Genomic DNA, 17,877 nt, shown 5'->3' with positions numbered 1-17,877 from the left:
GTACTTTGCAGCTTCTTACTAGATTTCGGTAATTAGAACTCTACAAATTGATTGAAATTGAGTTGCAAATAAAATTTTTATGAAATACTATAAAATATATTGGTTATAAATTCTGAGTACTACAGAAACTCTATTGCATTTCCTTGTGAACTTTTTAAAAAAGCCTTTTAAATATCTTTGGCAGAATTTTTTCTAAATAATACTTCAATATGGACTTTTGCTTGGCAATCCATGTAATTTCCTCGAAGTTCCTACTGAGTATATCCTTACTATATAAACATAAAACTTGATTCCTGCAGTAAAAGCATCAACCATTTGCAAATGCCAACAGGCTTTAGAAGCAATTTGCAGCATGTGAGTAAAGTCACCCTCTTTTTTTCCATACTTTCTCTAATGCTTGTAGTATGCGCCACAGAACTCTTAGTAAGGCTATTTGCAAATTCTTCTTTGCTTTAAGGCCAGACCTTTTGACTAAATATTCTTTCATTTTCTCAGAATAAAGAGTCTGATTTAAAAAAACTAGCCAGCCCACCTGATCATATTTCCTCCAATATGTCAAGTTAGCCATAACTGCTTTGAATAGCTAACCTTTCCTTAACCCCCGTCACATTGCCACAACTACACATAACAATATATACAGTTCCTTTTCACTTATCAAAAGAAAGAATCCTTGGGGAATAAAGATTTGACAGCTCCCGTTATGCGATAATTGTAATACTTAAAAAGAGAGAGAGAAAGAGATGAGACAGATGGCGTACACTGGAGACATGTGGAAGTTTGCTTGAAAAATAGCTGCAGAAATTCAATTGAGACTGAAAAGAAATTATGCAAATCATCATTTTTTGCATAAAAACATCATGAAAAACAAGGAAATTATTTTAATCTTTAGTCTTCCACGATCTTGTCAAAGAGAGAGAATGTTAACTAGACTGATAGCATCTTAGTTTCCTATTTAAAAACAAAACAAAACAAAACAAAAAAACCTTTGTAGCTACTCATTTGAATTACAGAGAAATGAGATTATTTTGAGTAAGATGATTAAAACCTATCTTCTATACTGCTGTGCTTAGGTCTAATTTGTTAACATCAACCATGAATACATTTTTTGATGAGTTATTCAGCATTTTTATCATATATTATGTAATTTACATGGGGAATGCTTTATGATAAATTTATTTGGTATTCTATGCAATTAATGTATAAAGCATAAATTATGAAATTTTAATTAAAAATTATGTTTATTTTTAAATTGTTGCAAGTACAGTTGTCTCCTTTTTTCTCCCACCACTCCCCCCATGTTTATTACTTTAAAAATGACAAACTTTACATACTTGCCTGATACACACACACACACACACACACACACACACTCAAGTATGTGAAAAAGCTATGAGGACAGAAATTCCTCATTGAGGAAGAGAACAACGTGAAGATCAGGGTGAAAATTCTGGTGGTATTGGTAGAAGTAATGCAGGGCAGAAAAATGGTGAGGAAAATGATTTCAGTGAAAGGAGGAAAACCACTTGGAATTCAGGTAAGTTTTCAGGAAAACAAATCTGAAGTGCAGCATGAGCAGTATCTGGTGTCATGATAATTATATCCTTAGGAAGAGGAATAAATACACATTTATTTAGGAGCAAGAAAGAGAGACGGTGAAGTATTACGCTGCAGATAAAAGAAAATGTTATGATGTGATCATTTCTACTTATTATGAAATCACAGAAAACGGGCTTGTATGTGAGTTAGGGTGCAAAAATTGAGAAAGCCCCACATCTTTTGCTGACTATTACGATGAAAACAGAAACATGGCTCATGTATTGAGTCTCCAGTGAATTCATCACATTTTCTGTGTGTGTGTGCGCATATGTGTAAGCTGGCCTATTTAAATGCCTTAGGAAGTCAACATTTATCTTTAATTTGATCAGAAAAAAAGTCTGAAAATTGATAAACAATCTTTAATATATAAAGATGGGTCACAAAGAAAGATTATGGAATTTCATTTCCCAAAATTGGTCAGGTAAAGTGATGGATATTTACCTAATCTCTCTAATAGTGTGGGTTAGGTAAAATTTGCTTAGAAGCAAAAAGACCATTTCAAGGTTTAAACTTTTAAAATGATAATAGAATTTGACAAGAGAAAGTATTTTGAATAGAAAGGAAGAAATCCTATTCAATTTTCCTCATATGGGTTAAATTTATGTTTAAACTTGGGTCAGAAATGTACTAGGTGCACCTAAGTTTTAGGCATGCTATCACTGAAATTTAACTGTACTAAGCAAAGGACCTCCTGAGGCTTGATGTGGGTGGCCCTGGTCTACTTTTAGGTAACTTGGGGGCCAGCCATGTGTGTTTCTCTGGACAGGCTAATGTTTTAGCTCCCTTTTAAAATGATATTATACAAAATCTGTCCAGTATTTATTCAGAGGAGAAACCAAGCACTGCATGGTGGAGTGGACCCGGAAGGGGACAGACTGGAATCGATGCAGATGGCAGCACTCAGTGGCTCTCCCATGGTCCCCAGCTCTAAGCTCCCGCAACCTTCTCAACAAAACCAAACCCCTAGAGGGCATTACATTGCTTCCCTGGTCAGCACCTGGGGTCCCCCCCTCTTTTAATGGGCCTCTGGATGACTCGAGGTTAGCATTTCTCAAATTATAGTCCCAACATCTCCTTTATTAGAACCAGCTGATTCTTGAACCCACACTAGACCTACTAAGTAAGAATCTCTAGGGAGGATGCTGGAGTGTCTGCATTTTTAAGGAGCTTTGCAGGTAATTTTGAGTGCACTCCCTGGAGTGCACTCAAAACCTCTAGAACCACTCCCTGGAGGCAGGGTTGGATTTAGTCAGTTTGGAGAACTCCAGCTCTCCCCAAGTATTCCCCTGTCAAACAGCTCCTCAAATATTCAGACTTGTTTCAAGAAGGCTGGAGGAAAGTGCAGTTCAGTTACCTCCCACTCATCTCGTATCATCTATTCCAATTGAAATGAAATCCTTGGGGAGTGCCTATAAATATGCCATCTGCTCAGATTTTTTTTCCAGACAGTGGCGTTCACACCACCTTCCCACTACTGCAGACCAAAATAGTTTCTTTGGGTCTGCCTGATGCTTATTGCTAGGAGCCCACTTTCCTGACAACTAGGGCACCTCAGGACCACTTGGCTTTTTACAAGGGGATTCCATTGCCTTTGGGTGTTCTATGCGGTTAGGATGGAGATAAACATTTAATGCTGGAAAGAACCTTAGAGATAATCCAACCCACTCTCTAACTATATGGAAACAAACGCAGATAGATACATAGAAAGGGAGGCAGGAAACAGATAGTGCCAGAAAGATACTGAGCTAGATTTTTCAATGAGTTTTGTCATTATTTTTTTTTGCAACAAGCTTTTACAGTGGAGAACATTATGTCTGTTTGTGTACCTAAGGACGCTGAGACTCAGAAAATTAATTTGCAAAGTCATTCAGTTAACAGGTAGTGGATCCAGGATTGTAGCTAGATTCTAATAAAAAAGAGCGGTATTGACTATCCTTTATTTGCTTACCATGTGTTGGGCATCGTTCCAGACATTCTGTTTTTATTAATTTACGTGAAATTGCCATGAAAACCCTGAGGTAGATGGTAGCATTATGCCCTTTTGACAGGGGAAACTAAGGTACAGAAGACTAGAAACATGCCTGAAAGTCATTTAGTAAATGGAGAAACCTTTAACTCCAAAGATCTCTCTAGAAACTACCTTAGAGAGACCAGAAGCAGGGAAAGTAGTTAGTGCCCAGATAGGAGATAAACAGGCCTGAACTTGGGGTTGGGAGGAAGGGCCAGATTTAGGAAGCACTCCTGATGGTCTCTGGATCACCTGTCTGGATGGGAGGTGGGGGAGCAAGCATACAGAGAAAAAGGAATTGGAAATAACTGCTTTTGCTTGCTTGCTTGAGAAGTAAGTATATGGTGACACCATTAACTATACCTACAATGAAGACAAACTGGCATTGCCTTTATGTTCTGTGTTCCATAGATGGCATTTAGCATTTTCTCCAGTTTAACTGTGAAACAAAAGAGGCTGGGTTGCTGAGTTGGTTAGAGCATCATCTCAATGTGCCAAGGTTGTAGGTTCGATCCCTGGTCAGGGCACATATAAGAATCAACCAATGAGTGCATAAATAGTGGGACAACAAATCAATATTTCCCTTTCTCTCCCCTTCCCCCCCCTCCAATTTAAAAAATAGGAGGAATCCTGTTTCTTCATTTCCACATAAAAAACATATTGATTGATAGATTATAAGACATCTTTCAACAGAATTTGGAACATTGCCTGACTTCCTGTCTAAGGACAGTGAAGTACTAAGTACATATGTAGCTTTAGGATGGAAAAAATATAATTCTGTACTTGATTAATTCCTTATTTGAGAATTATTCTCTGGTACCCATATGGATTGGCTATGAAGGACACCATGATGAAGACAGACCCAGTCCATGCCTTCAGGGATCTTATATTCAGGTAAGGAGCACAGACAATAAGTAAAGAATCAAAAATTAGACAGTGAAAAAAATATTATAAAGATCAAGTGCTGTGGTAGAGCATGATGGTGCAGGGCCCAGGTGATTAAGGTCTGGTAAGACATGGAAACCATTTGATTGCAAGTGTGATGGGAAGAAATTGATGAGTTTTGAGCAAGGGAGTAACGTAATCTGTTATGCCATTTGTGTAGCTTGCTATGAATGTCACTATATTCAGGGTAAGATTGTTTGAAGACAGAAATGAAAGCAGAAAGGCGGGTTCGGAGGGACAGAAGCAAAGGTAATGATGGCTTAAATAAAGGTGCAGTGAAGGCAAAGGGAAGTGGGTAGAAATTGAAATATATTTGGGGGGTTAGTTGCCAGACTGGTTGATGGAGAGGGATGAGGAGGAAGAAAGGAAGAAGTCAAAGATGACGCCTAGGTTTCTAGTTTAAACAACTGGGTAAATACTGCTGCTATTTCCCATTGTCATGGCAGCTGGAAGAAGAATTAGTTTTGAAGGAAAATGGTGGTCAGACACATGCATGTATGAGTATGATAGCAAAGCTTAACCAAAGAGTACTCTAGACTGGGGATTTAAAAGACTGATTTGTGTCGTAATGTCATCAGCAAGAGCAATAACTTCTCTACACCTCATTTTTTCCCATCTGCAACATGGGGATGATTATATCTGTCTTTGCGGCTTCAGAGGGATGCCGAGAAGATAAATGAGATAACGTATGTGAAAGTACTTTGAAGTCCTGGGAGGATAAAAACTGTGTCAATCCAAGCCATCATTATTATGTACAGGGTGTGTTTATATTTTTCCATGTATCTAATAGAAGTCCCAGGGGCCATCAGTATATCATGCTCACATTCTTCCCTTCATGTTCAGTTCTCAGAAATGGCAAGATGAACATCTCATTCCCCAAGTGTCCCTTCACCTATATTGTATTCTCCTGACAGGATTCTGCAATTAAGAGTGTTGTCTCAGATTTTTTTTTTAAGACCGTGGGAAAAAAAAAGGGGTTTCGTTCAGTATAACTCAGCCTAGGTAGTTCTTGGCAGGCAATGCTAATGATGGCACATCTTCTTGAACAGAGAGGTGCAGATTGCAAAGGACCAGCCCATTGTCTCATTGACTCCTCCAGCAGCAGTCTAAGAGAGGTATTATTTTTTCACCATTCGACAAAGGGAAGATGGCTCAAGAGGTTACAGTACTTTGCCTAAAACTTCATTTTACAGCTGGAGTGATTAAGGCTAATGAAAGAGTTGTATTCTAAAAAACAGCATGAACCAGCACTGGGGATGTTCAAAGAGCTGCAGCCATGTCCCAAACAATATTCATGGATGTGTGTACAAGCTTCTTCGACCCCTGTAATCTTGGGAACGCCATCTTCAGTTCTTTGATATTGGACTCGACTACTGATTTTCATGCCAAGTCTTAAGAGCTGTACCGTATACCACCCATGGTCTTGTGCTAATGTTCTCTCTAAATACAAACAAACAAACAAACAAACAAAATTAAGAACAAAACAAAAATTGTCCCTTGCTTTCCAGAGTAATGATGTGATTAACAGTATGGCTTTTCCCTTGGAAGGAGATACTGTGCACTCAGCTTTGTCTGAGGTGCTGTGCAAAAGAGAGGTCTTTGGAATGGCAGAAAGAAAACTGGACTTGGAATCCAGAAACACAAGGTTGCGTCTTGGTTCAGAATTACTCATTGTGTGACCTGGGGATGATGTGAACATATTGGAGCTTCAGTTTTAATAACTGTCAACTGCATCTAACATTTATCTGTTTACTGGTTGTAAGCTGTTAGTCAGCTTCACCTTCATGTGCACAGTTCTGGAAACACTGATGCAGGGCTAACTAGTCACTTTCAGAGTGCCTTGTTTGTAGATTACTGGACTAAAAAGTCTTTGTTCTGTACTTTTCTTCCCTTGTCTTTCTCAGCAAAAGTGCATATGCATTTGGTTACTTCTACTGGAGGGGGAAGTGGGCTATTTTTGCTGGTATTCATACAGTATGACTCTCAGCATATTAATCCATCTAGGACAAAGTTAAGGAGGAGTGACAAATAGGGTTACATGATGACTGGATTAATCCATGTAAAATGTTTCGCACAGTGATTGGCGTACAGTGAATGACTGATGATTGTTAGCTGTAATAATTTTTCTTACTTAGGTGATTCTCATTTGTCTTGAATGGTTTAGCCGTGGCCCTGTCTGCAGGGTAGACACTAATCTGACTCCCTTTACAAATGTCAGTGTGGTTGGTAGCCAGGTAGGGCTTTCTTACATTTTATCTGTAACATTTTCCCTTATTCTTGCCTAGTTTCTGCACACCTAGGAAAAGTATCTGGATAACTTTTTGTAAGTTGATGGTACCTTCAAACAGAATAATGACAATGTTGAGACAAAATTTTAACTTGTTTTTCTCTCTGAATTGAGTCTGAAAAGCAACGCTAAACCTGTGGACAACTTGTTTTTCAAAACTATTTTTCAGAGTTTACAGGTGTGTGCCTGGGGCAACCAAAACAAAGATTACAGGGATGGTTATGGCTGCCTCCCAGGCTGAGATAAACAGGCGCCTCTCAGTTAGCTTTGCGTGCCAGCTCACCTGAGGTCAGACTTTGAATTTTCCCCACTAACGGCAGGTAAAACAGGGCCTCCCAAGGCTGGGTTTTGAACCCACACTCCTGTTTCCCCAGCTTCTCTCCCTTCCAATTTTGAGTTTCTGGGTCAGCAGTCCTCCGTTGGTCAGGTATGTGTCCCTGGGGAAGCAGGGTGGTACCTGGATGCGGGCCGACGGAGGAGCAATACTGGAAGGCGGTGGCCCTGGAAATCGGCGGGTGGACACCTGTCCTGGTACTATCCGCCCGACTGATCAACATGCCTTCCTCGGACCGAAGGGGTCGCATGTGACTCTCACCCTACGCAGTGGCTCTCCGAGGCTGGGCGAACAGAAGCCTATCCGGGTGCGATCAGTTTCCGCTGGCGCTGCTCCCGCCCTTTCCTGGGAGCCAGCCCCTCCCGCACCGCCGGCCAGCGTGGGGGCCACTACCGACCCCGGCCCTTCTCTCCTTTATTCACCCGCCCCTCCCCGAGGCCCTCCTCGTCCTTGGCTTCATTTTACGGGCGTGTGCCCCCAAGTCGGCCTCCTCACAGCCCCCTGAGGTCCGCGTTTCCCGGACTCTTGGCTCTCGCAGCACCCCGTGCCCCGCCGCCCCGTCGCGCCCCCCGGGCCGCGGGGGCCGCGCGCAGGTACCTAGTGCGGAGAGGAGGGCGCGGCGGCCGCGCGGTTCCCGGAGGTGCGCCGGCTGCTCCGGGGGGAGGCGCTGTGGTGCAGGGCGGCCCCTCGCGCCCCGGGCGCTGGCTGCGGCTCGGCCTCCTTCTCCTCCTCCTCCTCCGCTTCCTCCGCCCTCCTTGGCTGGGAAAGTAGGAGGCGGCGGCGGCGGCGTGAGTGTGTGCGCGCGAGAGGGGGGCAGCGGAGAGGAGTCTCCGGTGCGGCCGCCGCGTCAGAGACACTGCGAGCCGCGGACGCCGCGGGGCCGCATCCACATCGGCCGCAGCCACCGCTGCGGGGCCGCGAACAAAGAGAGGAACCGAAGCGGGAGGTAGGTCGCGGGGATCGGCGCGGGCAGAGCTTCGCGGCGCCCAAGGCGGTGATCGGGCGTCCCCTTCTTCCGTCTGCGCTGCTCACGCTCTCCGTCTCCCACCCTTGGGTCCCCGTGGGCCCGGAGCCGGGACCTGCGGGAGCGGAGCCCGGGGCCTCGCAGCCTTCTCCCGGCAGGAAGCTGCCCGGGCTCCTTGCCGAAGTCTCCGGCGCAGCCCAGCTTCCCCCTCGCCCTCCGCTGGCTGCGTGTCTCCGGGGACTCCCGCCTCCTCTCTGCGGGGTGATAGCTGTTTCTCGGTGGCACTTTGTGGGGCAGACTTTCGCAACTTAAGGGTTCGATCTATTTCTAAGTCCTTGAAAACTTCCAGCTGGGGAATTTGGTGCCCGGCCTGACTGTAAGGGAAGTGGAGATGCGGCTGTTGAATGAGATCCCCATTCGGGCACGGGCCGGGCCACAGCCCCAGCCCGGCACCCTCCCCTGCGGGCGTCTGCGACACCTGGCCCCGGGGTGTGTCTACTACGCGCCGCGGCGCCTCCCTGCGGGTCTGGAGTACCTGTGCTGGGCGGCGTGGGAGACGGGAGCAGCCTGGGCTCCCCCCGCCGCGGCTCTGTCAAGAACAGCTGTTAGCGCTCCCAGCAAAACCTTTTCACCGCCCCCCTCCACCCCCAGACATTCACAGTTACATTCATTTTGGTGGTGGTGGGAGAGGGGCTCAGTCGCTGGTTTAAAGGCTTTTTCTGAATGGCCCTATTTTCATATTATGCCCAGTTTTCCGCTCAGCATTCCATTGTCAAATTCTTTTGGTGATAATTTTGCCAGATTTTCTGAATGGGATTAGGACAGGCCGTTCAGAAATCCGTTTCCGAGTGTGTTCTAAAGGGTGCTTGCATATTTCAGCTGCTTTCAAGCAGGTCTTTAGTTGTGTCCTTTAGAATTGTCACAACCTTCAGCTCAAATTGGTTGGGCAACATTAAACAGTTCTATTTTTAAGGCCAGTGAAGAAACATGTGTATTTAATATTGGGATCATTTACCACAAGTGATCGCATGAGGCATGGTTTTTCTTAAACACTAAAATTGGGAATTTTGTTGGATTTAAAAGTAATTTCAGGTGGAGGAAACTTTCAGTTGCTTCTGTTCAGCTTCTCATATGAGTTGAAGTCTTTATTAAGGCAGCTAATATCACATTGAGAGCTGAAGAAATTATGGTCTTTATTGCATTTCATAAATCCTATTTATTGCAGGAATCCTGATGGTACTTCATAGCTGTTTCTGCACAGTAAACTCCAAAATATTGCTAGGGACTAATTTTGAATTGTTTTTAAAAGCCTATTTTGTTTTTAATTGTTGACTTTGGAGTTCAGGAACCACATTCCAAAGCAAAGCTACTCTCTTTAGAGGAAGCACTTTTGTGTACTTTTTGGTTCTTGGCTCCTTTGTGAACCTTTCCCCTAGAGAACAATACTAATTTTTTGTCTTTTTTCCTCTTCCCTCGTGACTCCAGAGCGAAGTCTGAAATGGATGTTACATGAATCACTTTAAGGGCTGCGTACAACTATGAATATTTCTGAAGCTTTTTCTCAGTAAACTAAGTAAAGATGGATGAGTCTGCCTTGCTGGATCTTCTGGAGTGTCCTGTGTGTCTAGAGCGGCTTGATGCTTCTGCCAAGGTTTTGCCCTGCCAACACACGTTCTGCAAACGATGTTTGCTGGGGATCGTAGGCTCCCGAAATGAACTCAGATGTCCGGAGTGCAGGACCCTCGTTGGCTCTGGTGTTGAGGAGCTTCCAAGTAACATCCTGCTGGTCAGACTTCTGGATGGTATCAAGCAGAGGCCTTGGAAACCTGGCCCTGGTGGGGTCAGTGGGACAAACTGCACCAATGCACTAAGAGTGCAGAGCAGCTCTGTGGCTAACTGCAGCTCAAAAGATCTGCAGAGCTCCCAGGGTGGACAGCAGCCACGGGTGCAATCTTGGAGCCCCCCAGTGAGGGTGAGTAGCCTGCAGAGCTTTTTGATAAATAACGGTGGTAATAACCACGTTTTTTCTTTATTCTCTAACTTGATGTTTTCTAAATCAGCTTATTGCTAAAGAAGCCATACTTACTATAACAGGTAGGAAATTATGCTTTAGGATATTTTTTCCCCTTTTGGAAGGAGATTGGAGATAAATAATAAATTTTCTTGTTTTTAAATTTTCTCCAGACAGTCTCGATTATCTTTTAAAATAAATTTTGGGAAACAAGTAGCAATTCAGTGAAATTTATCAGACAGCAGTTTTTTGTGCCCACTTGAAAATGAAAATTTATCATTTTACCATTTTGATGGATTTGGGAGAGCTATAATTGTGTAGGTAGGTGTACATTTATGTATACATGTTATAAATATATGTGTGGGTAAATCATAAGTAGGAAGTCAAGCCTTAATTTTTATGTTGCTTAGAGCCATCCTGTTGGTTTTATGAATGCACAGCACAGAATTTACCGGTTGGAGGAATTCTTAACAAATCATGGCCACAGGTAGCAGAGTTTCGTTGCTGTAGCAACACAATGTCATTTAGGACTATGCTAAAAAGCAAGAGAATCTGGCTCTATGTTGGATTTTACAGGGAGTGAAATGAAACATTCCATTAAAATGATTTTTCTTGGTGTTTGGGTTTGGACTGAAATAATTTTTTAAAAAATATTTTATTTATTTATTTTTTTAGAGAGGGAATGGAGGGAGAAAGAGAGAGAGAGAGAAACATCAATGTGCGGTTGCTGGGTGCCATGGCCTGCAACCCAGGCATGTGTCCTGGCTGGGAATCGAACCTGCAACACTTTGGTTCGCAGCCTGAGCTCAATCCACTGAGCTACGCCAGCCAGGGGTTGGACCGAAATAATTTTAAGTGATGTTAAATATTTGGACAGTTACCACAACTTAAATTTCTAGAAAGAAAGGTATTCCAAATAAATCTGAATTTACGTGGTCGGTGATGGCACAATAATAAGACATACTTCTCTCATCTGTGTAAAAAGAAAGAGGCATTGTGGACATCAGACAGCGCAAACAATTCAATTTGTGTTGGAGTAAAGAATTTTGATGATTGGCCAGACTGATAACATATATTTTTAAACAACAGCTAATCTGGATGAGAGTATATATTTTTTCAAGTATTTGTAGTATATTCACACAAAACTGGCTTCTTTAATGTTGGAACAACCCACTGGGACAGTGTTAGGCAGTATAAATTCACAGATGTGACTCTCAGATAGCTATAACAGACTAACAGCCCTGTAATCATTCCCTTACTTCCTTCTCAGTTCATCTTTTAAAATGATATAAAAGTATTTGCATCACTAGATTTAAAGTATGTAAAGCATTTTAATCACTAGAAGACAGTTTCATCACTGCGCTAATCAGATTTCTTTTGTTTCATATGTAATTAGCAATTTTTTTTTAAAGACAGCAACAACTTCGGCTTAGGGAGATTTTCTTTCCATATTCGAAGCCCACATGTTGTGAAATTGTTCTGCTTACATCACTTTTCTTAGACTTCCTTTATTTTATGGTGTTTACTGGTACCTTGATTAGTGGATGTGTACTTATCAATATTTTAATCACAGAATCGGTGATGTAGTTGACCATTTCTTAGACACCTGACTCAGGCCTGCTTAGCGTAACTAGGGAGTAGATTTTGCTTCTTTGGAGAGATTTTGTTTCCTCGTTAATTATACCAGAGAAGGCATAGCTTCTGGCTATGAATAGAAGTATCTTAGTGGTTGACACATTGCCTTACCTGTTGTGAAAAATACATTGAGGCTTGATTCCTGATAAAAAGGAATTTAATAAGAGGGCTCAAGCATTCAAATCAACATTTTCTTTCTAACAAAAATTGACTACGTAATGTTGTAATGTTCATTTATTTGAACTGCTAAGCTCCCAGAATTGAGTTTCACTTTTCTTAGGTAAATTTTTGTGAGATTTTGACGATGTTAGTATTATTTTTCTGGCTTTTCCTAATTTATTTCCTGTGTTTTTCTTTAGCATGAGAGAAACTACTCACCATAAAGGGCAACTGAACTTGAGCCTTATATCTTGGATAGACTAGCTGGGGTCTGTGAAACAGGACATGGTATCTGTTACTTTGGGGTGGCACAGAGTATGGAGGACGAAACAGCCACGTTTTCCAGTTATCTGAGTTGATGCATATGCTGCAATTCTTATAACAAGACTAGTTTTTCTGTAGTCTAAAATAATTTCTCATTAGCGATTACTCTAGAACCTTTTATTTTCAAGTATTCGAAACAACCAGGGCTACACAAATAGTCCAAGCATCTGAAAGGTTAAACCACCTCAGAAAATACTCTTTTAAAAAGTCAGAAACTGTGAGGTACAGACATGTGGAGGTTGTAATGCGCTCCTCCGGACACTCCCCTGAGGTGACTGACCACAGTAAATCCCAAATGCGCATCCTCCTCCTCCCTCAGATGTTCCGACACGACCAGGCGGTGCCTGAGCCTGTTTCCACATGTTGCGTGAAGCTGAAAGTGATAACATGTGGAATGTTGCTTCAGTTTATTAGTTATGTTCTGTGATCCGTTAGGTTGTGACCATGTGGCTTCCTCATGTGTGTAGCCGAGGTAGAGTAAGTGTTATCAGCAGATACGAACATTTCCAATGTGTGACACACATCTTGTTCCCAGAATTTTAGTGTTTCCTGTCTAATATGAAGAAGAAAATGAAAAAGTGTTGGGTTGGAGTCACCAAGGGAATCCGTCAGTTCTTTACCCCAAGTGAAGAATTGCTGTTGGTTTTAAGCCAAAGTCAAGCCGTGGAGTGAGCCACAGGGAGATGGTGACTGTAGATATCTGTTTACAGACAAAAAAAAAATACCTGCAGAGGATAGATTTCATATATATATGCAAGACGAGATGTGGAAAACACATTTAAGTAATTCCTGTAGATTGCAACCTAATAGGATGGCCAAACTTCGGCTTTCTCTGTGTGGTCCCAGTGCTCAGGATCTGTATGCGTGCATGTATCTGTCTAAGTTATTACTTAATGATTTCACACTGCCTCCACCTCGAAGTGAGCCTGTTCAGCAAAAATATATCACACAACCACTGGCTTACACTAGTTTACACACCACTTACTATTATTTTATCTAACAAGTATGTGCCGAGCCCTTAGATGCCAGGCACTGCCCTAGGTACTGGATACATAATGATGGACAAACCAGATACAGGTTCTGGTTAGGGATTTATGAGTATGTGTCAGTATCGTAGGAGGGACACATAGGAACAATAACAACACAGATAGGTAATTAAACATTATAACTGTTAATGACTGAGAGCTGGGGAGACGATCGGAGAAAGACCTGTGTTAAGTGCGAAAGTAAATTGCATGTGTGTGTCTGTGTGTCTGATCTTCAAAGCTTCCTTTAACAAGAGGCATTTGAGCTGTGGTCTGAAAGGTGAAGTGGTATTATTAGTTGGGATGGGACTGGGCAATCAAAGGGGCAGAGGGGAAGAGTATTCCAAAGGCCCTGACCATGCCCAATGGGACAGGGCATGTGTCCTAGAAAGAACTAAGGAAAGGAGGATGTGAACTAAGCAAGGGACTGGACAGTGACCTAAGATGAGCCCTCAAGTGCAGTAATGTGCAAGGCGTCAAGAGCCACTGCAAGGCACCGTGGCTGGTGTGGTTCAGTGGTTTGGGTATTGTCTTGCTAACTGAAGGGTCACTGGTTCAATTCCCAGTCAGAGCCCATGCCTTCAGGGCAGGTCCCAGGTTGGGGGCATGTGGAAAGGCAACCGATAGATGCTTCTCTCCCTCCCTTTCTCCCTCTTGCCCCACCTCTCTAAAAACAAATAAATAAAATCTTTTTTAAAAAAGGCCACATGGGGTTCAGGGCCAGATGAGTGGTGTAGCTGGTACAGGCTCTGCATTTGGAATGAGAAAGACAGATCGTAGGGATTGAGATGATCAGCAAGGCTTCTGAACAGAAATGGAGCTTGGTGTCAGAGCACTGGGAGACTGAGGAAAGGCAGGGCATTCTGGATACGGGGGAACACAGGTGCAATGTCCTTTTCCCGGTAAATGCTGTGTATACTTCGCTTTCTCTAGCCACACACCTCCTTTCTCTCCCTCTCCCTATTGCTGACTATTGTGGGCTGAATTGTACCCCCCAAAATTCATAAGTTGAAGTCCTATCCCCCAGTACCTCAAAATTTGGCTGTGTGTGGGAATAGCACCTGTAAAGAGGTGGTGAAGGTGAAATGAGTGTATATGATGGCGCCTAATCCACAATATGAGTGTTATCCTTATAAGAAGAGGAGATTAAGACACAGAGAGACGCAGGGGGAAGACCACGTGCAGACACATGGAGAAGATGGTTATCTACAAGTGACGGAGAGAGGCCTTAAAAGAACCCAACCCTGCCAGCATGTAATTGTAGACTTCTAGCCTCCAGAACTGAGCAAGTGTCTGTTGCTAAAGCCAGCCTACCTGTGGGATTTTGTTACGGCTGCCCCAGCAAAGTAACACACTAACTAGGGGTGTGTTCCTAAAGTTCAGCCCATCGAATGGCCTCTCTGTCACCTTCCGGTCAGTCTCTTCAGTCCTGTTTTTCCATAGACTTGCAGTGGTCCAGCCCGGCTGTGCTCTTTACTCCCGAGGTACAGTAACCTTGAGAAATTGCGACATTGGTTAGCAAATTCATAAAGGGGTACACTGTGTCCTGTGTTCCCCACCCAAGTCAAGTCTGTCTATCACCATTCATCCCCCATACCCTCCTCTACTTCCCCGACTCCCATCTCCTGGCGATCACCACACTGTCATTCGTGTCCTGAAGTTTCCCTCTTACGAGGACACCAGTCACCCTAAACTAATAGGACCTCATCTTAACTTGGCTACATCGCCAGACCCAGTTTCCAAATAAGGTCACATTCATAGATACTGGAGGTTCAGACTTGAACTTACCTCTTTGGAGGACACCGCTCAACCCATAACAGAATGAATGGATGTGTGAGTGAATGCATGAGTGAGTGAGTGAGTGAGTGGGTGACATGAATTGTAATCACCCAATAAGGATCCTTGGCGGAACATTCTCTCAACAACTGAAATGTACTTAACCCCTTCCTTTGTGTTGTTTCCCCTCAGTCTGTATCCCTGTCTATAGGTTGTTTTGTGGATAAATGCAAGAATTGATGTGCAAACATTTTGAAAACTATAAAGTCAATGTAAATGGATGTAGCATTACTAGTATAATTATTATTAAAGTATCAGCCTTCCTCACAAAGGAATATATCATTTCTGTTTGGGGTGACAAGAGCTGAAGTCACTGAAAAGGAATTTGAAAGGTCACATGGTGAATGTGACGTTTGGATACAGAGCTACATGGAATGGGGACCTCAGTTCCTGACCTGTGAGAAACACCCTGATGAATGTCCATTCTCTTTGGCTACCCTTGGGGGCTACCCTCTTTCCCTGTCTCATTTCTCTGGGTGACTGAAGGGCAGATGGGAAGGGAAATCATTTATTATTGTTGGCTGGGCAGGAAAAGAGAGGAAAAGGAGAGAAAAATCTGGTTTTGCTTTAGTTACAGTCCCTGCTGTTGTGCTAGTCTGTGAAAAGTCCCGCCTCTGCCCCCTGGTTCCCTGGCTTCAGCCCCTCACCCCAGCTCCAGCATCAGCTGGTGTGGAACCGCTGTCATGTGGTCCCTTCCCTGCCTTCCTTCCTTCGTTGCATTGCCTTGTCTTGCAAGTATGGTCTGCATTTTAAGAGCAGGGAGATGGGAGAAATGGTAGAAAGGAAGGGGGAGAGGGAACAGGGTACATGTAGATCCACTTTCCTTCCTTGAATTACTTATCCAGGTTTCTTTCCCAAATTACTCTTTTTGCCCCGTAATTAGTCTCTGGGCTCATGAAGGGAGGAATAAAAACAAGTCCAAAAAAAAAAAAGGCACGAAGGTAGGGTACTCTGTTAGTCCCTATCTTTGTCTCCTTTCCTGTTGCCTGTGGACTCTTGCTCACCATTCCAGGAGCCCCTGGCTCCACCTCTGCCAGGAAGGATGCCTGCTTTCCTCCCCTGCAGCCAGACACGCACTGTGTTTAGTGATCCATCCCCTCCCCAGTCTGTTGCTTTAACAAAAAGCAAACCTGGTTTAAGCAAACCTGAGACAATGCATGACAAGCCTTTTTTATTCTAAGGTCAAAAGGCAGATGAGCTTGCAGTTCACTTTGTAGCAGCAGGCTTCTTCAGGAGGATCCGCAATAGTGGAGCAACACCATACATGTGGTATAGTGAGGCGTGCGTGTGGTAGAAGTACTCCACCTGCAGACCGCTGTGCTGGTGAGGCTCCTTCACTGTGGAACTTAGACCCTTCCCTCTCCCAACGCTGCTGTCATGAAGAGTGTGTGGGTCTCCCTCCCCACCCCCTCCCTCCTCCTCTCCCCTTCCTTTTTTAATTTCAGAGACTTCTGAAAGTAGTAACCTTACAAAGAAGAATTCTGAGCCCCAACCCCCCCTTTTTGTGGCCCTTCAGTCCTTTGCAGTCTTTGTGCCTGCCAGCGCCTAGTCTAGAGAGTGGCAGCAGTGGCTTTGTGAATGGTGACATATGGGTAGCTGTAAACACAGCCAATTTGAAGACATGTGTGAGTGGGCTCTTTCGGGGTAGCTGAGAAGGGAATGGAGATGCCATTTCAAAGGGTTGCCGGTAGCAGTTAAGTAGTAGATTATTTGCATTGTGAAACATGGAAAAAGAGCAGTAGGCGGATGTGCAAATCGGTTTTAAGTGGCATTAAATATAGTGCAGAAAGGCAAGGCCTGTCAAATATAAACATTTTTCTGTTAGCCTAAGGAATAATAAATTCCTTTTTTGTAAGAAAAAATGTGCTTTTGAAACACTACATGATCATTTTTTATAATTCAGCATGAATGAAAAGGAGTCAGTTTTCATTATTTTAAAATGTAGTGAGTGAACTTAAGCAGCAAATCAGTATGCAGAGGTGAAGTTAAAGTTTACTATATGGTGCTCCACGTCCAGTTTTAATTTACATGAGCTACCCCCTCCAATAATACAGTAGTAATAGGATAAGAATATCAGTGTGGTTGACTTGGGGTGGTGAACACAAATTACAGCATACAGATGAGGTGTTGTGGAATTGTGCACCTGAAATCGGTATACTTTTGTTATCCTGTGCCACCCCAGTATATTCAATAAAAAGGAAAAAAAAGAAGAAATCCCAATTTAAAAAATGTCAGCATGGGATACGAGTAGTCCTGGCATTTGTATAAGGTTCCTGGAAGTATGTTTGAGGACTAATACTTGAAAGCTGAACTTTCGATTTAAAGAAGATTCAGTTCCTACAGACCTAAAAATAGTCTTACACTCCTGATTATATAACTGCTTAGTTCCTAAAGCTCTTTAAACTGTAAAATTTCTTTAACACATTAAATGCATGGATTAAACATTAATATATGAAATAACATTAAGTTCCAACCTGAAATTTTTGTTTTGCTCAGCTCATGCAAAGTGGCATTGGTTAGCAAATTGTTCCATTTTTTCCCATTGTTAAAGTTGTCTTTTAAGCACATTCTTTGATAAATTATTTCCACCATTTCATGTCTTTTTTCTCCCCCCTCCTGTTCCTTACATAGTAGAGCACAATTGAAGAGATTAAGTCCATGAAGAAAAGTATTTTTTCCATTTTTGGTAGGCCTAATTATTTTCATTCAATATTATGTGTTTCATAGTACATAATATTATGTGCTGGTGTTAG

General features: G+C 42.9%; 1 protein-coding gene across 1 annotated transcript in view; it reads left to right on the top strand.

Annotated features, from left to right (window-relative positions):
- The first annotated feature begins 7,868 nt into the window (after window positions 1-7,868).
- Window positions 7,869-17,877, top strand: part of SH3RF1 (SH3 domain containing ring finger 1) — a 152,387-nt gene continuing 142,378 nt past the window's right edge. The window contains exons 1-2 of the mRNA XM_028519695.2: window positions 7,869-8,116; window positions 9,620-10,106. Of these exons, the coding sequence (XP_028375496.1) occupies window positions 9,714-10,106 (393 nt within the window). The 5' untranslated portion in view covers window positions 7,869-8,116; window positions 9,620-9,713. The remainder of the gene's footprint in view (window positions 8,117-9,619; window positions 10,107-17,877) is intronic.

This window comes from Phyllostomus discolor, chromosome 8 (genome assembly GCF_004126475.2).
Source record: "Phyllostomus discolor isolate MPI-MPIP mPhyDis1 chromosome 8, mPhyDis1.pri.v3, whole genome shotgun sequence".
NCBI lineage: Eukaryota > Metazoa > Chordata > Mammalia > Chiroptera > Phyllostomidae > Phyllostomus > Phyllostomus discolor.
This window is presented reverse-complemented; position numbering and strand designations above follow the sequence as displayed.